General features: G+C 46.8%; 1 protein-coding gene across 1 annotated transcript; it reads right to left on the reverse strand.

Moving 5' to 3' along the window:
- Window positions 1-914: 914 nt before the first annotated feature.
- On the reverse strand, window positions 915-4483 carry LOC309393763 (vomeronasal type-2 receptor 26-like; the record flags this gene model as incomplete). Its single annotated transcript, XM_081956260.1, has 3 exons — window positions 915-1822; window positions 2121-2230; window positions 4449-4483. 3 exons carry the CDS (start codon window positions 4481-4483, stop codon window positions 915-917), a joined length of 1053 nt encoding a protein of 350 aa, XP_081812386.1.
- Window positions 4484-25026: the final 20543 nt, after the last annotated feature.

The following is a 25026-nucleotide window of genomic DNA, read 5'->3' on the forward strand; positions in this document are numbered from 1 at the left end:
TCTAACACAGAGAACTTGGGGACTCTATCAGGTTCATCCAGGACTTCATGAGGGAGGAAACGGCTGCTCTGGCGTCCATCCCTGAGACTTGGCTGGGACTGGAGGGGGCAATTCTGCTCACGGATCTCAGCCTGGATGGTTTCTGGGTTTGGCACCAGCTGAGTCTCTAGGGGAGGGGAGGGGGGATGCTTGGGGGGCATGCAGGGCCCTTGTCCCACAGATGGCCAGATGAGAGAGGCTGTTTCTTCAGTTGGGCACCAGGAGGCGTCAGTGAGGGCTGCTGTTCTTGCACTAGACTCCCTGCCTGACCTCCAGGGCTCTGGGGCTGGGTGGGCGGTGGAGTCCCCTGGGCTTATGGTGCTGTGGGGCTCCAGACAGCCATCCCCAGATGTGAGCTCAGAGGCACCTCAGGAGTTTATGGCCCCCAAAGCAGCCCTGGGCCCAAATCATCCAGGACCAACTCCTAGCAATGGTAAAAGGAGTCTTTAACTTGCAACCGTTTCTCTATTAACCATTAAGAGTTATAATGGGACTGAAAAAAGTGATTTATGACTATTTTTTCTCTCTTATGACCATTGCAGCATCCCCATGGTCACATGATCCAAAGTTGGATGCTAGGCAACTGGCATGTACTTATGATGGTTGCAGAGTCCCTGGGTCATGTGATCCCCTTTTCTGACCTTCTGACAAGCGAAGTCAGTGGGGAAGGAAGAAACCTCTGAATGACTTTCAAGATTTATTGAGTTGGCAGGGAAGGGAGTTACAAGAATTACAGCCATTCAACCATTTCCCATTTCCAAACATGTTGATATGATTTTATTTGACTCCTGCAAACTATTTAAGTGGAAATAATTAACGTGTTCTTTCAAAGAAAAGGAAATTTTACAATTCTTTCAATATTATGGTGTTATGTCTCATGTTTTTACATTTGTTCTGGCTGTGAGATGCTCCTTTGTGTTCAGGTCTGGCCTCAGGAGGATAATGTAGCACTTGGGGATGAAGATGCAGCCTAGCAGACCAGCACTGGAGGCCAGGATGGAGAAGACCTGAACAGCCACCATGTATTTCCCTTTGGTGCTCAGGTAGGTGGGCACAAAAGTCACCCAGACACTGCAGAAGACCAGCATGCTGAAGGTGATCAGCTTGGCTTCGTTGAAGGCCCCAGGCAGATTCCTGGCCAGGAAAGCCACCGTGAAGCAGATGGCAGCCAGGAAGCCCATGTAGCTGAGGGTGACGTAGAACATGACAACGGCCCCTTCGTTGCATTGCAGGATGATCTCTCCAGGCTGGGAGTGGAGGTCAGAGTCAGGGAATGGGGGAGAAACTCCCAGCCAGATGGAGCAGATGATAATTTGGACTGCAGAAGAAGAAAGGATGATGGAGTTGGCCAAGCTCTTCCCCAACCATCTCTTCACTCGGTTTCCTGGTTTTGTGGCCAGGAAAGCCAGCACCACTGTGATGGTTTTGGCCAAGAGAGAAGAAACAGCAACTGAGAAGATGATGCTGAAAACAGTTTGTCGGAGAAGGCAGGTGGCTTTCCTTGGCTGACCAATGAAGAGAGAAGGAGACAAGAAGCAAAGCAGGAGGGAGACCAGGAGGATGTAGGAGAGATCCCGGTTGTTGGCTTTGACAATGGGAGTTTCTCCATATTTAATGAAGATAATTAAAACAAGGCCTGCAGTTAGGAACAAGACCAGGGCAAAAGAGACCAGGATGATGCCCAGATGTTCATAAGAGAGAAAGGTTATAACTTTGGGGATACATTGGACTCTGGCCTCATTTGGATATTTGTCATCTGGACACTTGGTGCATTTTCCTGCATCTGAGAAAAAAAAAACATACTCCCTTACTATTCTCTCCTTTTATCTTTCAGGAAATACCTTATTTGGACAACAAGTGATACCAGGAGATATTGTCTAGGACACATTTATTAGTACCTCTAGTGAGAGATGGTAAAAAGTATAAGACTTTTTTTAAAAATCAATTTTTGTTTAATCGTCTATGAAAGTGAGAGAAGAATTGGGACCCAAATAATTTCCTGTGTGATGTTCAGAACCAAACTTTATTATTTGATGTATGTAATGAATCAATTCCACTTCCTTTCCTCCAGTCTCACCCACCTTCCTGAGTGGAGAAGGTCCCCTCCGGACAAGGAACGCAGTCATAGCAGCAAACTGGCTCTCCTTCTCGAGCCCTCTTGACAAATCCAGGATGACAATTTTCCACACATCTGGACTCAGGCAGGGACTGAGCAGAAAAACAAGGAATGCCAAAGAAAAGATGTTAGGACTCTCCGTCCATGGAAAATAGAGGTAGAAATGGAGGGAGACAAGTAGCCTCTGGTCTTCACTGAGGTAAATATGAAACTTCTTGACTACTTCTAAACAGATGCAGGAGGTAGAACAACTGGCAGATTCTTTATTTAGTTCCTCCCTTTTCCTTTTGGAATTTAACATTGCAATAAGGTACTTTTCTACTTAATAGTCTAGAGCAGTGTTTCTCAAAGTGGTCCGTACCGCCCCCTTGGGGGGCATTAAAGAAGTGCAAGGGGGCGGTAGGAAGTTCCGCCTTACATGGGGGCGTTGAACGTACAGAAGGGGGCGTTGAACAAATTCTATTTATTACTTGTTCTGTGACTAGGCGGACTCACACAGCAGTCATTGCGCGCGGCACGCAGGCAAACCTGCAACACCGATCGTTGCTGTTGGAAACATGGCTTTCATACGAGCGAATATGCACTTCCTTAGTCAGTCTTGGGTCTAACATTGCGTCCCCAGTAGCGCAAGGAATAGAAAATTCAATAAAATCCCATAGAATGCTGATCAAATTTCTATGATATCGTATTCAAATTTCTATGCTGTGCTACTGGGGGTCTAGTGTTTGCCGCGCGCAGTGACTGCTGTGTGAGTCAGCCTCCTTTCACTGCGCCAGGAATGGAGGCTTCCCCAGTAGCACAAGGAATAGAAATTTCAATAGAATCTCATAGAAAGGTGATCAAATTTCTACGGTATTCTATTTAAATTTCTATGGCTGTGCTGTTGGGGTTGCTGGGTCTTCTTGTTTAGGCGTCCTTGGTACATCTGACGAGCGAAAATGCCAGTTTCGGATACGTCCTTCCCTTCTGTCTGAACAGCCAATCACATTACAGATCGTCATTTGTGTGTCAGACGTCGGAGATGCCCAGTAATTACTACCATAGAGTTATGAATAGAATTTCATCAAATTTCTGTGGTATTCTATTGATATTTCTATGAATATTTTTTTACTGGGATTTTTCAGAAATTTGAGTCATATACCCGGTGGAAAAAAGTCATAGAGTTATGAATAGATTTCCATAGAAATATTGTAAAATTCTATTGATAACTCAATAGAATAGGCTTTTTCCACCGGGATGATGTTGTTAATCGACGGATTTTCAAATTAATTGTACTATCAGCCATCCTAAGATAAGGTGAGTGTTTGACCACCTCTATGGTCGTTCTAACCGTTAGAACTATTGTTATTGATGTAGAATTTAAATAAATATTTCGTATAAGTCGATGTACAAGATTACAACATCCGTGCTTCAATATCTTGTTATAAATTAATAGAGTTCAGTCATAAAGCTGGCCTATTGTTTCTGGGGCTCGTAACATAAAAGCTAAGCTGCTTGCAAACTAGGATATAGCAAGCACTTGCAAACATTCCTGTAACATAAAACGTCTTTTCTTGCAACTGCTTGCATAGCCACACACAAACGTAAAAAATGCAACCACTTGCTTTTGGCAATGTAACAGAAACCTCCAATCCGCTTGCAAAGCCGTTCCCAAATTTGCATGCAGCTGGAGGCGCTTTACAAAACAAAGCAAGAAGCTTTATGTTACAAGCATTTGCAAGTAGGCGCAAAGCCACTTACAAGTTTGCAAATGCAAACGACTTTTGCGATCGGCTTTATGTTACGAGCCCCTGGTTTTTTGATTTATCAATTAGGAGTGTTAGGTTATTACATTAGGTAGTTTGCATGTAAGGTTTCTTAATATTTATAGTAAGTTGATAACACCATATATTTTTTTTCAGATTTTTTTTGGTTACCGAAGTTATGTCTCAGAACACATTAAAGAAAAAGTGCAGACAGTATTCAGTTGAATATTTGAAATTCGGCTTTATTACTGCTCCTCATAATGATCAAAAGCCTTTGTGTCTTATTTGTGAGAAAGAACTCTCTAATGAGGCGATGAAGCCATCAAGACTTGCTGAACACCTCAAAAAAATGCATCCTGATAAGGTGAACCAAGATCTATCGTACTTTCAAGCTTTACGAGACAAATTAAGGCAAAGAAAATCTATCGTCTCTTTTCTGACAAAACAAACACAAAAAGCTGACGATGGACTCGTTTGTTCTTACAATATTGCCAAACTAATTGCTAAATCAGGGAATCCGCATTCAATTGGAGAGAAGCTTCTTTTACCTGTCGTAGAAGAAGTGTTGCGCACAGTAGTACATCATAGCTCTCCTAGTGTCATCACCAAATCTATTCCTCTCAGTGATGATACTGTTCGAAGAAGAATTGATGAAATGGCTGAAGATATTGAAGAAAGTTTGTGTGATATTCTGAAAAAACAAAGATTTGGCCTGCAACTGGATGAATCTACGCTACCAGGCAATGAAGCACTGCTCTTGGGTTATGCTCGTTTTATTAAAGATAATGAAGTAATGCAAGAATTACTGTTTGCTAAGGAGTTGGAAACAGACACTCGAGGTGCGTCTATTTTTACGGTAGTTGAACAATTCTTCAAAGAACAAGATATACCAATGAAAAACATCATTGCTTGTGCTACAGATGGTGCTCCCGCATTAACAGGAAAACACAAGGGATTTCTTTCTTATTTAAAAAAGGCAGTACCAGACGTTTTTACGATACATTGTGTAATTCATCGACAGCATTTGGTTGCCAAAAACTTGAGCTGTCGTCTTCATAATTCCTTCAGCATTGTTGTAAAATCAGTGAATAAAATTAAGAATCAACCCCTCAATTCTCGAATATTACGTCAATTGTGTGTTGAGAATAACGAAGAATTTGACCGTCTCCTTCTACATACCGAGGTGAGATGGTTATCCAAAGGAAACTGTTTTAAATGATTTTATTCTCTGTTCGACACAGTCGTGCAATTTTTACAGGAAAATAAATGCAGTGATTTGAGTGATGATCTCTTGGCATGCAAAACGGATATTGCGTATTTAACTGATTTATTCTGTATATTCAATGATTTAAATTTGCAATTACAAGGTGATGATATAAGCCTCATTAAGGCAAAATCTAAAATTTGTAATTTCATAGAAAAGCTGCGTTTCTTCAGAGAAAACATTGGTCGTTTGAATTTGTCTCATTTTCCAACTCTTAAACTACAAATTGCTGACACTGATACTTCTATAGTAGATGACGACCTCTTGATTTATTGTGATCATTTGAAATCTCTGCAGGAGAACATGATTGAAAGATACCAAGATCTTATAAATATGGAAATCCCGGACTGGGTGCTAAATCCATTTACTTATGTTTGTGGAAGTGACACTAATCTTGTAATTCAAGAAGACTTAATTGCTGTAAAGAACGACTTTGAATTGAAACCTCTCTTCAAAAAATCGTACGCGGATTTTTGGTTGCAGAAAGAAATTCCTGAAAGATATCCAAATTTGTGGGAGGCAATTAAACTTTATTTTCTTGCTTTCCCATCATCTTACATGGCTGAACGCGGATTTAGTGCGGTTTCTAAACTTCTTACCAAGCAAAGAAATCGCCTGCAAATTGTAAAAAGGGGAGATTTGAGACTACTTCTAAGCAACATCGATCCTAGAGTGAGTGAATTGGTTGCGAAACATCAGTGTCATCCATCTCATTAAAAGTTCTGAATAAAAGTTGAGTTTATCAAACATTGTTCTGCACCATTAAAATTTATTTACATGTAACACATTTTGCAATTTAATACATTTTGTATATTATACAATTAAATAATCTTTAGGGGGCGGTGGCAAATCAAATTGTGTCTTAAGGGGGCGATGGTTAAAAAAAGTTTGAGAAACACTGGTCTAGAGGGATGGAATTGAAAAAAAGATTTAAGTATGATGATTTATTCATGTTATCATGTTACAAAAAAAAATTAGGAAACCTTTATTCCATTAGATTTTTAAAAGATAGAATAAAACTGTGATGAAGAAAGAAACCTCTGAGCAGTACAATCTTGAAAGGGTTCCATAAAACATGGCAAAGCCCCTCCACTTAGGTCCCGTCTGTTGAAGAACTTCCATTAGATGACACCAACTGGCATGGGAGGCCAACCACCCTGGAGACTCTAGGCTTTGCCCACTTGAAATGGGACCTCAGGCTTTGGAAAACAGAGAGAAGACACCAAAATTTATCTCACCTTATTGAGCAACTTTAGCTGTGAAAGAGCATCTTGTCTGATAGAAAGTCTCTGCCTTTTAAAATACGCCAAAATCTCTTCCCTGGGATCCTCTTTGGGGAGAACCAATAAGCCCAAAATGGCCAGATCTGCTGTTATCTCTCCATTTTGGTCCAAGTACAGTTTGCTATCACAAATATTCCAAAATTCATTCTTCTCCAGAAAGGGATGAAACTAGAATGGGAACATCCAGGAATATGAAAAACAGAAAACTTTGTTTCTTATCCCACATTGAATCTTTCTTCTACAATTGTCTCATCTCAAAATATGGTTAAATAGGATACAAATACTGCCATTATCTTCATAAGTGAATGAAAAAGTTTGAGAAAAATTTATCAAACTACAGAGAAAATATAATAGACACAATTGGTCAATTATAGGGAACATTTTAGAGCAGATAACAAATAAAATGAACAGAGAAAAAATGATTATTCATAAACTCTTTGAAAACAACAGATTGATTCCCAGAAATCATGGGTTGATGAAGAAGAAATCTGTCAGGCTAATCTTCTCCCTTGTAATCCTGATGGAAAACACCTCCAGATCAGAGATGGGTTCCTACCTGTTTGGACCAGTTTGGCTGAAACGGTAGTAACCTGGTGGCCTGGGTTGCTGGAACCAGCAGCAACCCAGGCTGGCCACGCCCCTGAACCAGTTCTCTCGGCCATATTGTTTTTGGCTTCTGTGCATGCGCAGAGCAACCGTCAGTAGCGGTAGCCAGAACCCACCCCTGGCTCAATCCCACTTAGGAACCTCAATTTACTCGTGAGCCCCATTGGCCTTTCTCCCTGCCACTCCTGGCCAATGTGGCTCATGAGTAAACTGCAGCTAGGATCTCCCGCGTGTTGCACACCTGAAAACGGCATGGAGGCATGGGTGAAAGCTGGGAGGGGGTGCAACACACGGGACGGGACTTGGCCAGCCCTGCTGTTGCAGTAGCTTCCTGGGCGAGCCACTCCCCACCTCCCCAGACCAGGCCCTCAGCTCGTGCCAGACTGAGGCTGCAGCCACCACCTGCTCCTTTGTCCACCCAGCCGGTGGGAGCCACAGCTGTGCCGGTCATGGCTGAGAGCTTTCTTTGCCAGCTGGCAGCTGAAAAGTTCTCCCTCTTAAAAGCCTCCAGTGATGGAGCTTTCGGATCCAACCACACTTTAACCAACCAACCAACCAACCAACCGGGGCTTAGTTTGGACACAGAAGAAGAAAGAACCGGTGAGTGTCTGTGCCCAGGCGTGGGGGATGTTGGGGGGGAGGCTGAGGGGGGGATGCTCGGGGGGGGAGCGGTAGGGTAGGGGCTCTCTGAGTAAGTGGACAAGAAGGCGGCGGATAACCTCACTTTCCAGTCTCCGGTGAGTGGCTGCATCCAGCCGGGGGATCAGAGGGGGCAGCTGAGTGAGCGCTGGGCAAGCAGGCAGGAGGGAGACCTCGGAGGCTCATTGTCAACCCAGCTTTGCGCCCAGTTGGCTCCAATTGCATAACCATCAGTTGGCTTCACGGTCGGGCATGGGGAGTTGGGGGATGCCGCTGGGCAGGAGCGGTTTGGCTCAGTTGTTCAGCAGGCGGCAAAGCGGACCGACTCAAAAAGGATGATGGGGATCTTCGGTGGAGCCGGTCGAGGGAGCAACTCCTGGTTTATTGAGTCTTATTGAATTGATAGGCCTTGCCTTGGGGTGAGGGGTGGGCCCAAATTGCACCCCACTGCAGGCGTCTCTCAGCCGTTGTGTGCAGGGAAAAACCTTGCACAGTAAAGAAAACCTTCTCGTGAGTGTGAGGTAATTAACAATTTCTCGAACTCTTGGGAAGTTTTTCTTCACTGTGCAAGGTTTTTCCCTGCACACAACGGCTGAGAGACGCTCACAATGAGGTGCAATTTGGGGGTGCTGGGTGGGGCAGGGGATGGGCTGGGCCAGGCCACAAGATGCACATCTTACTGGAGACTGGCAGCTCCGGATCTTGTGGCTTTTGGGGGGTTTTCTTTAAAAAAATACCTCTGCAGAGGAGCTGAAAACCTCCGAGGTTGCTTTGGGAGAGGCAAGATGGACAGCATACCCCCCCCCCCCCTCCAGCCTTGGAGCAACTCTGGGCCCTTCCACACTAAAGAAAATCTTCTGGGAGTGAGAAGTTGTTCATTGCCTTCGCTGTGCAAGGGCCGGGAGTTGCTGCAGGCTCCGAGGCTGCAGGCGCCCAGGGAGGGGGGAATGCTGCCCATCTGCCTTCCCCCTCCAGAAGCAACCTGGTGTTTTTTTTGGGAGGGGGATCCCCAGAGCACCCTGGGAAAGGACTTTGGCGATCGGCCTGCCGCTAAAAGCAAACAATGAGGTGAGGCGCAGAGCTGGTTGGAAGAGGGAGGGAGGGAGGGAGGGAGGGAGGGAGGGAGAGAGAGAGAGAGAGAGAGAGAGAGAGAGAGAGTATGTATTGGCCGGTTTCATCCAAATGAGTATTTATTTCAGGTGGATCTCCTACCTTTGGAAGGAGGAAAGGAAGGGGTAGAAAGGGAGAGAAAGAAAAAGAAGGGAGAAAAAAGAAAGAAAAGAAAAAAGAAATAAAAGGGAAAGAAAGAAAGAAAGAAAGAAAGAAAGGGAGGGAGGGAGGGAGGGAGGGAGGGAGGGAGGGAGGGAAAAGAAAGTGACTAAGATATAGATGGGTGGATGGATGTATATATACATAAATGGAGGGAGGGAGGGAGAGAAAAAAGAAGAGAGGAAGGAAAGCTCCAGAAGACTCTTTGAAACAGCACAGCAATCTAGGCTTGGAAGGGATCTCAGAGGTCATCTAGTCCAACCCCCTGCTCCAGCAGGAGACCTTATATCCTTTGGGAGGGAGGGAGGGAGAGAAAATGAGAGGAAGGAAGGACACAAACCATGGCTTCAGAAGACTCTTTCAAACAGCACAACAATGTTTGAAAGGGCTGGAAGGGATCTTGGAGGTCATTATCTAGTCCAACCCCTGCTCTAGTAGGGTCAGAAGGGACCTTGGAAGTCATCTAGTCCAACCCCCTGCTCCAGCAGGAGACCTTATATCCTTTGGATTATTTTGGTGCCTCTAACAGAGAGGAAAATTGCCAGAAAAGGGAAGGAGTTTACAAGGACAAGGCTGCCATGCAGAGGAAGGCAGAGACAGTCCTTGACTTCTGACAATTGAGCCCAACATTTTGGTTGCTAAGCAAGAGCATTGTTAAGTGAGTTTTGCCACATTTTATTCAAACCATGACATCTCCTGGCTCTAACAGTCATGTGCAGGCTAGGGAAGAACAGCTGAAGGCCTGTGTAATGTTCTAATGGGCAGAAGTGATAGTTAAATATGTGGCAGAAAATGGACTCTGGGCTTGTTTTTCCAAATGCAATAAGTGAGGTTGAATGTGTATAGTTTTAGAAGAGCTGTGTGTGTGTGTGTGTATGTGTGTGTGTGTACACATACAGTATATATGTATAGTAGATAATGTATCTTTTTGTGTGCCTATACACCCACTAAACTGTTGTGGCCCAGCAGGACCCGTTGGAGCTGCCACCAGACTCCGAGAGTGAGGGTCCCTATGAGTCGGCTCTGGAGAATGAGGAGGACCTTGGGCAGGGTTCTGACTCCGAGCAGGGATCGGAGAGTCTGGTCGGCCACCAGGAGGTGTTATGTGTGGACGAGGGAAGAAGGGGGGTCAGAACACTAAATTATGTAATATGTATGTACACATATGGCATATATACATAGGATTAAATTGTGTATTTTGGATGTTCATTAATAGTAAATAAATAGACAGGGGAATTGTATGTTGCTAAGGCAAGGAGAGGCCAGGCAAGGTACCCCTTGTCATGAGTGATGTCAAGTTGGCCATGCCCACCCAATCACATGCCCACTAAGCCACACCCACCCAGTCACATGACTACCAAGCCACGCCCACAGCACAGGTAGTAAAACTTTTTGAATGCCACCACTGGATACAGCCGTCTTCCAATAATTGACTCCTGTTACACACGAGTGTAAGATCCGCTCACTCTTATTCCAGAGTGTCAGACATGGAAAAAGTGAATTCAGTTACAAGAGAGGAGATTTTAACTGAATGAGAGGAAAAAATATGATTAAAAGATGAGCTGTTTTAGAGCTGAGCCAGTAAAGCAGAGAAGTTCAGTCTCCTCTTCATGGATCGTCTGAGAGAAAAGACTGAGCAGCCATCAGTCAGAGAAATTTGAACTGGGATTCCTACAGAGAGGAGGGGGTTGGGCTAGATGGTCTCGGGGTCTCCTCCTAATTTATAAAGGTTGTCATGCCACAACATGTACTGTATTTTTCGGAGTATAAGATGCACCAAGGTTTTGAAGAGGGAATTTTTTTAAAAAAAGTAGGTAGTAGTTAGGTAGGTAGAGGGAGAGAAAGAGAGAGAAATACAGTAGGTAGGTAGGGATAGAGAGAGAGAGAGGGTAGGTAGGTAGAGGGATAGAGAGAGATAAATAAAAAGAGATAGAGAAAGAAAAACAGTAGGTAGGTAGGGAGAGAGAGAGTAGGTAGGTAGGTAGGTAGATGTTTCCAGGTGTATTTATCCATTTGCTGGAGAAGGAAATCGCTGACAATCTGCAGCACCTAAGACTTTGTTTCTGCTGGCAAAGCACTTGATCAATGTAATTCTCATCAACCAGTTAAAGAGCTTTCCAAGAGGGGAAAAAAGTTTTTACATTCTGCAAACCTCCCCAAAACAGCCTGTTTTTGTGAAAACACTCCCCCTCCTTTTAAAAAGTCATGAATAGCCTTGGGGGGGGGGGCTTGCAGAGTGCTCTGGGGGGTGGGCAAAATGAGCAAAAAATGACCCGTTTTTTATAAAAACAAGCCCGTTTTCTGTCAAAACAATTGCATGCATAGCCTTATGGAGGGGGCAAAATGGTCCATTTTTTGCTCATTACTGCCCTCCCCAGCCCCCAGGAACTCTCTGAAAGACTCCATAAGGGTATGCACGGCCATTTTGGTGAAGGGGCGGGGCTTCGGGAGCCAAAAAATGCTGTATTCGATGTATAAGACGCACTCAGATTTTCAGCCTCTTTTTTGAGGGAAAAAGGTGCGTCTTATATTCTGAAAAATATGGTAACTGTTCTGCTGTTGTTGCTGTAGCCCCACCTAGTGGCCGGGGGCAGATAAGCATCACTATAAGGTCTGAAGCCAGACTCCATTTTCTGTCAGACTTTGGAGAAGACGGAAGCAGCCGTTGTGACCGAGACCCCTGGTCATCCGGAGACGCCCTCCGTCCCTCACACGGAGCATCGCTGGGGAGGTTCCAGCTGCTTCTTTGCTGGCTGTTAGTTAATGCTGCCTATCTCGTCTTTCTATTTGATTTCCACTCTTTGCATCTCCTCAGTTTCACCTGCCCTCTTCTCCCAATAAAGCATCCAGATCCACGCCAGGCTCCCTTTCATTGGAGGAGAATAGGGGGGCTTAGCTGCCTGTCCAGCTGCACACAGACCCACCTGCAATGGGGACGGAAGAAAGGTGGAATTCCACCAGGCTAATCACAAACCCACAAATACGGGAATTTATTTTAAAAAGAATTCAGCATTTTCCAATTAGCAGTGCTAAATATCAAAATGCCATGGTATCTACTCTTTGGAACCATTAATTCCCTGAGTAATTAAATTGGCCAGATCTGTTGAGATGGTTTCCCTCCTTCTCCTCTGGATTCCTCCTCCAAAGGATCTAAGATTAATGGATCCATATCGGGACCCCCTTACCTGCCATGGCTGCAGCCTTGGAGACCCCAAGATCTTTTCATTCTCCTTCCTTCCCCTCCTCGATCTGGAGGAATATGCAGCATTCAAGGCCTGGGCCAGAGTCTTTATGAGACTGTAACAGTGGTAGTCATTTGGGATCTCTATTCTGTCCCTTTTCCATTGGGTCTCCAGTGGGGCTTTCTGGGTGCATCTTCTGCGGCCTTTGACAGAAAAGACATTATTTGAAAGAGAACAATGAAAATAATGATCTGGAAAATCTACTTCCAAAAATAAATAGGGTTTAAAAGGAGAATCTTTTGGCCTTTCTTTTCCCAGATAACCAAAGTTCCAAATACTATGGATGTATTTGAGAAGTCTGCGCTTGTCCATTTCATACACTGCAAAAGTTGTGGTGATCCAGACTTTCCCCTCAATGGGTCCTGGGAGACGCATAAGTGTTAAATGGAAAGAAAGAATTCTGTTCCAAATGGAATCAAATTCTATGAAGTGAACAAAGACTTTGACTTGTCTCCACTTAGAGAGGGAATCCCTGAGGTATGCAGTATATCCAGTTGTTGAGAAGAGTTGTGATATAACCACACAAATTCCATTCCTGACAAGCACAGGAGTAAAAGTCCTCATGAAATTCTCTCCATTTTCTGTGTCTGAAGCAAAGAGGCCAATCAGGGTCCATCTGAAGTGGAGGAGCAGGTGGACAATTGCTGGGTAATGGATTCCTTCTTTGGGGTCCATCAGGTGGAAAAAGGGGAATTTGCTTTTATCACTCAGAACCTCTGAAGCTGTTCCATATTTGATCTGAAAAAGGAATTGAAAGGATTAGAGCCGTGATGGGGAACCTGTGGCATGCAGAGCATCCTCTCCCGGCACGCCAGCCGCCCCAACCCAGCTCCACTAGCATCCACATGCAGGTGCTCCTCCGGCCGGCCAGCTGGTTTTTGGGCCTTTGTGGAGGGCCAGGGGGGGGGACCCGTGAGTATGCAGGGGGGGGGCACTCATATTATGCAGGAAACTCCGGAGGGCTGGAAGTGAGTGTGAATGGCCTCCCCCCCCTCCCCTGTGCTTCCTGGCTCAGTTGGAGGCTTCCTTCAGCCTTCAAACAGTTGCAGGGTTTGGGGGAGGGTTGCTTCCAGGTTGGTGCAGGAGGCTGTCCAGGGCCAAAATGGGGCATGGAAAGCGCAGGGTTTTTCCACCCATTATTCCCGAATTGTGAGCTCTTAGGAAAGTATCCCCTCCTTGTGGGTTGCTAACAGTGGTGGGTTTCAAACATTTTTACAACCTTTTCTGTAGGTGTGGCCTGCTTTGTGGGAGTGGCTTGCCAGCCATGTGACCAGGTGGAAGTGGCTTGGCAGTTCATGTGACCGGGTGGGAGTGGCTTGGCAGTTCATGTGACCGGGTGGGAGTGGCTTGGCAGTTCATGTGACCGGGTGGGAGTGGCTTGGTAGTCATGTGACCGGGAGGGAATGGCCAAGGCGATGTCAGCATTCCCAGTCAAGATAGAGGTATAAATTACACAGAAAAGAAAGAGGCATCCATACATCTGAATTTAACTTCAAAGCAGTGGCAACAACTTAAATTCATTCAATAATAATGTTTGTTAGGGCTATGCACTGTTTTTGAATATATAGGAATGTAAAGCCCACAGCATCTACTTGGTACTTTTTAAAGCAGCGGCACCTTTTTCCTGGATTCATGAAATATCTACTTTAAAGAGTTGTGGGTGGGTACTATATTTACAGTCTTGTATTCTCTTCAGTACTTTGTTTGGAACAGAATCCAAAGTACCATGCAGTCCTAGCATTTGTACTAAAGCTAGGCAAGTTATTTTACAGGGCTCTGAGCTCTCCTCCAGATCCGGTCAATGAAGCAGATGTTCCAAAGTACTCCCACAACTTTCCAATGCTTTGAAATCCCACCGAATGATTTAGACAGGCCTATTTCATACTTTCTTCTATATGGCAATCAGGGTGGTTTTACAGATGGGTCACAGGTGGTCTATTTTCCTAGTACTTAGAGGGCCAAGAACTGCCTTTCCTAGATTGCAGCTTTAGCTTCCTCGAATGTTAACACACCTTCAGGCCATTCAAATATAGACTAGCTCTGATCCTGGAACCATATCACATGCTTTATATGTTAATATCATATTCAATGTAATCATTATTGCTCAAAAAACAGGCAGCAGTTAGAGTAGTTTGTAACAAAACAAGGGCAATAAACAAGAAGTTGATTCACTACCACCACCCCTATTTTAGCTTCTTTCTGTCTTATCTAATATTTTCCTGCAATTCTTCCATAATCCAGACTACTAAAAAGAGTTCTACATAATTAGCCTTTTAAAATAAGCTTGATGTCCAACAGATTTCCTACTTATTAATATGAACAGGTTCTGGCCTGTTGCTTAAAAAAATAAATTCATCCCACAATCTACAGGAAAATGCAGTCTGTAAGTAATTTCTTTTGTCCTGCTACTAACACCACTACACATAAGCACCATACAAAAGGCTAGTAAGATTATTTGCAGAACAGTGTGCTCTCTCACACTTGCCTTTGTTGTTTAAACCACTTGGTAGAGTATAATATACAATATCCTGTGTATGTAGAGGGGAAACTACTTGGATTGGCCACCCTCTTAAGATCTTGGTCTTGGAATTATGTGCACCAGAAATAATACCTATTTGTTTCAGAGTATTTTCAGATTGACAGGCTGTCATGTGCTGAACTGCCTGTTCTTTGTTTTGTGTACAAAAATATAAAGTACAATTGGTGCAACTGTTAACTCTTTATACTGTATATAATCTCTGAAAATGTAAAAGAGAGAAAACGTAGGACTCCCCAGTCTGTCCCAACCTTATTTCAGCTTCTGCAACTTCCCTCCACCCTCAAAATCCAGGGCCAATAAGTTATATTCCAATCTTACACAACAGAAACACCCTCCCCCAAACCCACCACACACACACACACACTCTCACTGTTTCCATTTCTTTGAAGGATTTATCAGCACCTGTCCCTGCATAAAGAGGCTCAAGGAAAGATAATCAATTTCTTATTGGACTTGGAAGTACTTAGTAGTAGCAAAAGTTCCCACTGCTTTCCAGTGTCTCAAAAGCCCATCATAAAGGCGAGAGTCCATCTTTCTGCTTCTCAGTGCAGAAATCCCTAATATGTTCCAGTAGATTTCAAAAGCATCACTTGGAAGCAGAAACAGCCAATGTGGACCCTCAAGAGTAGTCACTGCTATATAAGGTTTCTTTAGTGCTGTGAGCTATACAATTTAAAGTTTCTGCACACTGCTATCAAGCAATTTAAGCAGGAATATACCTCTGAGTAAACAGGTATTTTGCTTATGGCATTTGTACTTTACTGCAACATGCAAGCACTCGCCCTCTAAATAAGTTAGACAGTCATAATATTAAAACTTGATAAGTGTTCTTAACAAGAAATTCACAATGGTAGCATCCAGTGGTGGGTTCCTCCCGGATCGCACCGGATCGCGCGCGCTCCCTTTCAGCGCTCCACCTGGCTTGCGCGCTCCCTTTCAGCGCTCCACCTGGCTTGCGCGCTCCCTTTCAGCGCTCCACCTGGCTTGCGCGCTCCCTTTCAGCGCTCCACCTGGCTCTCGCGCTCCCTTCCGGCGCTGAAACCGGAAGTACAGTTTTGCCCGGCCCTGGCGAAGCAACGACGCCTGTCTGCGCTCCACCAGCTCGGCTGGGAACGGAGATGTTTCCTCAGCGGAGCGGAGCGCCTGAAAAGTCTTTTCAGGCGCTCCGCTCCGCTGAGGAAACATCTCCGTTCCCAGCCGAGCTGGTGGAGCGCAGGCAGGCGTCGTTGCTTCACCAGGGGTGGGGCAAGACTGTACTTCCGGTTTCAGCGCCGGAAGGGAGCGCGAGAGCCAGGTGGAGCGCTGAAAGGGAGCGCGCAAGCCAGGTGGAGCGCTGAAAGGGAGCGCGCAAGCCAGGTGGAGCGCTGAAAGGGAGCGCGCGCGATCCGGTGCGATCCAGCAGGAACCCACCACTGGTAGCATCACACATATATTCCAAAAATACTTATGATACTTTGCAGTTCTTGTCTTCTTAACTGATGGGAGACTGAAACCCAATAAATATATCACCAATAAAAAAGGATAGTATGTCGGAGTACTGAAAAATTCAGCCAAGTGGGAAAATGCAAAGAAAAAATATTGGACTTCCTGCTAAGAAGTAACAATTTATATATAGTATGCACAATTCTTTTAGTTAAATTATTGCTGAACAATTTATAATAGTTGCATCACAATATTATTCTAAGATATTTGCCACTACTACCCTACTTCCTAGATGTTCACTATTGTCTCTCCCCCCCCACACACACACAGATTTAAGGGCATGTGAAATAGTTTTGATGAAAGTTGCATGATATGAAACTTCTCTCTTTTGAAATGTTTGGTTTAAATAATTGTGCACGGCTTTGCACTAAATTATCTGTATAGTAAGCCAAAAATAGTTTAAGATTATAATTAGCCCAACATGCAAATACATTTTTCTTGTTCAGAGACTGCATGAGAGATTTCCCAGTCCTTGCAAAATATCACATTAAATCCACATAACTACTCAAGTTTGTTTTCAGTATGCGCAAGGAAGGAGCAGGCACTATCTTTCAATACTTAGAAGTCCAACAATAAGCTTTTATTCTTACACCAAGTTGAGCTGACTTGACCTTTCCAGAGCTAAGGTGTATTCTTTTACCCAAGCAAACAGGAATGTTTTGTAACGTGAATTATTATTCCACCAACACAGCATACCATACTCACATTCCTCTCAGTCAAGGGTTGCTAACTTATCTTTGCTTTCAATCAAGTGCAGATTTTCCTCTTCCCCCCAACCTTTAAAGAAATAATAATTACTTCCTCACTCAAGCCTCAAAATTTGGAGGCATTCAGGATAAATCTTCCCAGTTTCCACAACTCACAGAAAACTGAACCTTACTTTGGTATAAACCCAGCTGGTTTCAGGTCTTTGTATCTTGTACCTTTCAAGTAAGGTGCAACCACACAACTCTATGCATGTTTATCCAGCGTAACTATTCAGAGACTCTTCTCCCCTAAAAGTTCAGCCAGGCTTGCCATTCCCAGTCAAACCACTGCAAAGGCAAAGAGACTGTTCTCCTCGCCCTCCTGAGGGCAACTGGTCACCACCTCCATAAGACCCATCATCCCCAGAGCTCCCCTAAGTGAAGCACTGACCTCTTAGCCAGGAAAGTTTTTTTTTTTTTAAGGAAGGAGGCACTACGAGGTGGAGAACAGGAAAGCCACTTACCTCCCCCCATGTTGAACTTTGCTAAACGGGGTGCCAAACTCCGCCTTTTGCCCCTCGGCAACAAAAAAAAAAGCAGGAAGGAGAGCTGGTGCTTACCTGGAGAGAGCCACATTGCTCGGGGCCACGCAGGTCTGACCGTCCATTTCTCTTTAAGACAGCTGGTAAACTCCAGGCCGAAGTTCGGCAGAGGCAGGAATGCAAAAACGACGCCTACTACTCCCTTGCAAGGGGAGCGAGGGAAACTGCCTGGGTCTCCGATCCCGACTCACCTGTCTGGAGCCGCCGAAAGCTTTAGACTCTGGTGGCGGTGCTGATTTCCCGTGACTCCGGCATCCCTGAAAGGCGACTCCGCATTCTCCCTTTCCTTTTCTCCTCCTCCCTTCAAAAGCTGTGAGGTGCTTTCTTAGCACCAGTTGCCCACCTGGCACGGCCCCGCATGCTTGCCTCCTCCTCCTCCCTCCTCCTCCTCCCCACTCCCCAAAGACTCTTCTCCTCCTTCCCGGAGCTCAATGGGAGCTGGGCACAAGGGTTGGGAAGCTGCTTTTGAAACCACACCTTGGAAAACTTCACCAGGAAGGGAGGTGGGAAACCAGTCGGGGGGGGGGGACATCCTGGAACTTGCCTAGGAGGCTGGCCGCTCTGCGCAACCTACCTCCTGCTGCCCCCGTGCTTTGCTGGCAGCCAGGCCTCCTACTCCTAAGCAAGTTCGGGGAGGTCCTAGGAGGCCGGCCACGCCGTGCAACCTACCCGCCACGAGCAGTGACGTAACGGGCAGGGGGAGCGCGCGAGGGGGCCGGGGCAGGCATTCTGGTACTGTCCCACAAGACAAAGGGGTTATAAAACATATGGTAGATTTCAGGAAGCTCTTCTACCGTACCGATTAGAACTGGGAACAACCCACCCCTGATTGCAAACAGCTATTTCCAGTGGGGTAAACAGGACAAAGCAAGTGGGGAAAATAGTTTCCTTTGCTATATTTTCAGTCTGAATTAGACCATGGCAGGGTCCCTACGGAAGAGCTCTTTTAAGGATCATTATGTATTCATAGTAAAGCAACTATCTTAGCTCTGCTCTTAAATGCTAAAGCTGTTGCACATAAAAAACAGAGGAGCTCTGATCAACTACCAGAGCCATCATTTTGACAGTTTTGCTGTCCTGTAGTCTGTCCCCATGAAGTGCAAGCATGGAATAAACTGAGCCTGGTTTGTTCTCATTCTTTTCAGTGGCCACAAACTACTAGCAAAAATGGCATTTGATCACAAGGCAAGGAATGTTTCCCCTTTTGCACTGGAGCATCCAAGAAGGGACAGGAAAGACCAAGAAAAAGAAGGAAAGAGGGGAAGAGAACAAGGCAGCTAAAAGAAGGAAAGAGGGGAAGGAAGAATGAAAAGGGAAGGAAAAAGAATTTGTGTGACATCAATTTATGTTTCCATAGCAATGACGTTCTGTGCAAGCTGTGCGAACTGTAAGATGTTTGGAAAAGTTTTTGGCACATGCCTGTTTTTCTCTCTCTGCCTGCTCTGTTAAGGTGGGAGACAAAAAGGTCATCCAGTCTTTTGCTTTCTGCAGAAATAAAAGCTGATAATCCGTAGCTTCATCTTCAGAGTTTCACTGGACTTATCAGATTCTGAGCTGCATTCAAAAACCTTACACAATGAAGAATGCTGTGTTATATTTGGGGTCAAATCAAGTCCAAACTATTATATTTTAACTAATCCAATCTTGTTCTCATGAAAGCATCAGAATCATTTGTTAATTAGACATTGTTTAAAATTTTTAAGACAGAATATTAGCAAGATTGTATTGTTAAAGTGGAAAATAATTAATAAATTAAAAAAACTATAAACAATGTAAATCAAATCACTGTATCTCACCCCTAAAATTTATTTCAATTAGAATAACATGTGCAAATGCCAACTGACGTATTCTATTCCAATAAACGGCTTACTATAATTTTGAGGATTGCTGCATCTTTTAATGCTTCTATATCCCACATTCTTTGTGGAGGAATCTTTTTAGCTTCTTCTCCAGTTGTACAAGAAACAGGAAGACCTCAGTTCCTAATACAATTTCATTCATTTCATTCATTTATTCGATTTATAAACTGCCCCCTCTCCCCGAGGGGACTCGGGGCGGTGTACAGACAGGAATAAAATACACTATAGACAACAAAAGTACAAAATCACAGAAAAAACAAATTAAACAAAAAGTCTGTACACTGATCATGAAATAAGCTAATAATTAAAACCAATTAAAATACCCCAAAATTTAAAATTTAAAATACCGGCCAGGAGGGTCGGGGAATAAGTTATGATTATGATTATGATTGTGATTGTGATTGGGCCAGGCTAGCTAATTGGAACAGGTGGGTCTTGAGTTTCTTACGGAAGGAGCGGAGATCAGTAATGATTCTAATATCGGGGGGGAGGTCGTTCCAGATGGTTGGGCCCATCACAGAGAAGGCCCTACTCCTGGGCACCGCCCGCCGGCATTGCTTAGCGGATGGCACCCGGAGGAGTCCCTCGCTGTGAGAGTGAATTGATCGCAGGGATGTGTGGGGTAGGATGCGATCCCGCAGGTAACTAGGTCCTGAGCCATGGAGCGCTTTAAAGGTGATAATCAACACCTTGAAACGCACCCGAAAAGCCACAGGTAGCCAGTGCAGCTCGCGCAGGAGCGGTGTTATATGGGAGTACCTAGTACTCCCCATAATTGCCAGCGCGGCTGCATTCTGGACCAGCTGCAGCCTTCGGGTGCATCTCAAGGGGAGCCCCATGTAGAGAGCATTGCAGTAGTCCAGGCGAGATGTCACCAGGGCATGGGTGACTGTGCGAAGGATGTCCCGCTCCAGCAGGGGGCGCAATTGGCGCACCAGGCGAACCTGGTGGAACGCCCCCCCTAGCCACGGCAGTCACATGGTCATCCAGCGACAGCCTGGTATCTAGGAGGACGCCCAAATTGTGCGCCCTATCCACGGGGGGCAGTTGTTCGCCCCCAATGGCCAGAGATGGAACCCACTGGCTGAAGCGGGGCGCCGGTAGCCACAGCCACTCCGTCTTGGAAGGGTTGAGCTTGAGTCTGTTGTCACCCATCCAGACCCGTACGGCCTCCAGGCACCGGGACATCACCTCGACGGCTTCATTGGGGTGGTTCGGGGTAGAGATGTATAACTGATATCATCGGCATACAGATGATACTCAACCCCGAACCCTCGAATGATCTCGCCCAGCGGCTTCATGTATGTGTTGAACAGGAGAGGTGAGAGGACCGACCCCTGCGGCACCCCACACGTGAGTGGCCTCAAGGTCGACCTCTGCTCCCCTGCCAACACACATTGCGTCCGACCGGAGAGGTAGGAGGAGAACCACCGCAATACGGTGCCTCTCACCCCCAACCCCTCCAATCGACGCAATAGGATACTATGGTCGATGGTATCGAAGGCCGCTGAGAGATCTAACAGGACTAGGATGGAGGAACAACCCCCATCCTTCGCCCTCCAGAGATCATCCACCAATGCGACCAAAGCCGTCTCCGTGCTGTGACCGGGCCGGAAACCGGACTGGCACGGGTCTAGATAATCAATTTCCTCCAGGTGGCGAGGGAACTGTTGCGCCACCACACTCTCTACAACCTTCGCTAGGGAGGGAAGGTTGGAGACAGGACGATAATTGGCTAACTCTGCTGGGTCCAGAGAAGGCTTCTTAAGCAGGGGCCTCACCACCGCCTCTTTCAAGACGGCCGGCAAGGACCCCTCACTCAGCGAAGCGTTCACTAGTCCCTGGAGCCAGCCTCGTGTGACCTCCTAGGCTGCCAGTATAAGCCAGGAGGGACACAGGTCCAGTAAACATGTGGTGGCCCGCAGTCGCCCACGTAACCTGTCCATATCCTTGGCGGCAACAGAGTCAAACTCCTCCCAGAATGGCCCCTCAAGACTCACCTCCGATGTCTCCCCTGGATCACTGAGGGAGATCCATTCACTCCGGATCTGAGCGATTTTGTCCTGCAGATACTCCCCAAATTCCTCTGCTCTACCCTGCAGAGGGGCTTCCCGCTGCCTCTGTAAAAGGAGGGAGCGGGTCACCCGAAACAGGGCGGCAGGGCGGTTCTCTGCGGACGCAATAAGAGTGGCACAGTATCGACGCTTGGCCACCCTTAATGCCACAAGGTAGGTCCGTAAGTAGGCTCTTTCCTGTGTTCGGTCAGATTCGGAGCGGGAGGATCTCCATCTGCTCTCTAGGTGTCTCTTGTGGCGTTTCATCACCCTTAGCTCCTCGGTAAACCAAGGGGCCAGGGTGGTTCGCTGCCACCGGAGAGGCCGCAAAGGCACAACCCGGTCCAAGGCCCCGGCCGCCGCACTATTCCATGCGGCCACCAGGTCCTCCATCCGGGCGCGGGTCAGGGCTACAGGAAGTGGCCCAAGCTCTGTCTGGAACCTATCAGTTTCCATCAGTTGCCTGGGGCAGAACCATCTAGGACCTTCTGGTTCCGCCTCCCCGCGATGGGGGATAGCGCCTGGGAAGTCGAGCCGGAGAAGCGAGTGATCTGACCATGACAGGGGTGCAATAACTAAATCCCCTATTCCCAGATCACTCTTCCACTGGCCAGAGACAAAGATAAGGTCCAGCGTGTGGCCTCCCTCGTTTGTGGGGCCCTGAATTATTTGGGTCAGGTCCATGGCTGTCATGGAAGCCATGAACTCCCGAGCCACCTCGGATGACTCGCCCGCCGACGGCAGGTTGAAATCCCCCACAACTAGTAGCTTGGGGGTTTCAACTGCCATCCCCGCAATCATCTCGAGGAGCTCTGGCAGGGCCGCTGATGCATAGCGAGGAGCCAAGTATATAATCAGCAGGCCCAACTGACTCCCTGGGCCCCATTTCACACCAAGAGACTCACACCCGGAAATCTGTGGGACGGTGAATTCTCTCGGTTCCAGACCTTCCCGTATAATTACCGCTACCCCACCACCCCTACCCGGGCCCGAGGCTGATGGAATGCACGGTATTCTGGTGGGCACATTTCCACGAGGTGTAAGCCCCCCTCGTGGCCCAACCAGGTCTCCGTAATCCCTGCAAGGTCCGGCTCCCCCTCCGAGATCAAATCATATATGAGGGGGGCCTTATTGACAACGGACCTTGCATTGCACACCATCAGCCTCAGGCCCTGGCTCTGTAAGTCCTGACCACCTAGAATGCGGGGGTTGGTACAGATGACCAGGCGTGTCCAACGACCACGGTCTCCCAACCGACTACAGAATCTCCGTCTGTCCTCGCATCCACCCCTCCCTACGACCGTTGGAATAAAAGAACCCTCTGCAGGAACGTCGTTCTCCTTCCCCTTCCCCACTCTGCTCACTTCCCTCCCGACCCCACCTGTTCGCCTGGCCCTACCCCCATTCCTGGCCTGGTTAACCCTTCCCCCCACCCTGGAACCCCCTAAAACAGTTAAAAGACATTTACATAAAAACCACCTGAGTCTCCGCTTCCTCCACCTCTCTGGATTGATAAATCCGTCATCAAGGTGGGACCTCGAAAGGGCGGAGGGCCATGCCTGCGAGAGTGGGGACTCCCGCAGTAGAATCAGGTCAGACCTCAAATACGTGATGGATTATAGTTTCAACAGGGCCTGAGGTCGTTCTGGGTGCTGATGATGTTAGGCATAAATGCCTTAGGAACCAAAATAGGTTGACAGCCAGGGGTCCAAGACGAGAAGAGATGGATAAGTACCAGTAGTCCTCAATGGGGGGATGTTAAGCGGATTAGAAGATCGATGTAAGGGGCTAGCAGATGGTCTGTGGTGGGTGAGGGGAGGATCAACAACCCCAGCCGTCATTCCAAGCCCCAACGCCGCTCTAGCCGAGTTATGATCTTTCCTTTCGGCCTTTGCATGGCCTTCGCTAGGCCTCCGGCAAGTTCGGGGCTCGCGGCAGGTCGGGGATCCGATGTTTAGCGTTCCCGGTCACCATTCGGGTCGCCGCCACTCGGGACGCTGCCGCCTCCTCCCTCCGCCATCCCTCGCTCGGGTCGCCATCACTTCCCTCACCGCTCAGGGCGTCGCTGCTCTCAAACCTCGGGTTGTTGCTGCTCACAGATCACCAACTCCAACGCCGCCGATGACTGCAACCTCCCGGAACATACCAACGCGCCAGCGCGCCAGCCGCCATTTCCCGGCTCTCTGCAGAATTCATACGGGGGCCTTCCCCTTCCCCTTCGGTTGAACGGTCGGCACATTCTCCCTGTTCTCCTTGGCAGTCCGACCACCCTGGGGGACCACTTGGGTCCTAAAATGAGCCAGGGTGGTCATTAAGTAGGTTCCTGGTCCTCCAGGTCATGAAGAGGACCGACAGCCACCTAGCCCGTCAAAAAGAGCCCCGTAAAGATACAGAGCTCAGAGGCCGGCCGCCATTCCCTCCAGGAAGCTCCTCCTCCAGATTTGTCAATAATACAATCCAAAATTGGTCTTTAATTGAAATTTTGTCTCTTGTAACAGCCACAATTTTTGGAGTCTGTCAGTTTGCATAGATTAAATTTAATGCCAATACCCATATTTTCTGATTTTAGACAAGGCAGAAATTGTGTAAATTCCCAAATCAGCTCTGAGGGGCAGCAGCTGGAGTCCTTTTGTCCACCCCAAGATCCTCCTCGGAGGCTGTGATTGGGTTGGTTCTGCTGGTGGTTTCTCTCTGAAGCCCCAAACATCAGATTGATGTAAGAACCTTGGCCTCATATACTTCAATAATTGGGGCTGAGGAAGCTGGAGAGCTATGAGGTTTTCTTTTAAGCACCACTTTCACTCATGTCTTTGATCTAACTGAGCTCCTTTGATGATGAGGGAGCCAAGATTCAGTCTCAGAGAAAACTACCCCAGGTAAGGAAAAGTGTCACTTGCTCTATTGGCTGACCATCTATAGCTACGATGTCATTTCCCAAAGACCATAACTTTTGACCTTGATTTATTAATTATCAGATAATTATTATGAGAAAAGAACCCAAGTCTTCCTCACAGGGTATATAATCCAATGTGTAAGTATGATAATATCACAGTGTAAATCAGCATGTTCCAATAGATATTTAGCATGCTAAACATATGTACCCATAACAGAACTTATAACAAAATAAAAGGGTTGGAAAGGACCTTTGAGGTCTTCTAGTCCAACCCTCTGCTCAAGAAGGAGACCCTATACCAGGGGTCCTCAAACTACAGCCCACAGGCCAGATATAGCCCAATGAAGCCATTAATCCGGCCCACGTGGGACCACGAGGCTGCCCCACCCGAATCACCCCACCCACCCTCCAGCCCCCACCCATCAGCTGAGCACAGACCTTACCTTTGCAAGCCCCACAGACTGAAGCTGCAAAGTAAGACCAAAGTTTTCGGCCGGCACAGTACTTCTGGGGACTGGGGAAGCCAAAAACGGGATGCACAGAGGCCCCAGGAGGGCAAAATGGTGCCCTCTGCCTCACCTTCTTAGCTCGGGCTGAGTGGAACGCAGAGCCATGTCACCTGGCACACACGGCCTTGCCCGTTGCTCTTCCGGGTTTCTGGTGCGCATGTGTGTGCAACAATCAGCTGGCTTCTGTGTGTACAGTAGT

The sequence above is a fragment of the Natrix helvetica genome, assembly GCF_964273705.1.
Source record: "Natrix helvetica genome assembly, chromosome: 5".
Taxonomy (NCBI): Eukaryota; Metazoa; Chordata; class Lepidosauria; order Squamata; family Natricidae; genus Natrix; species Natrix helvetica.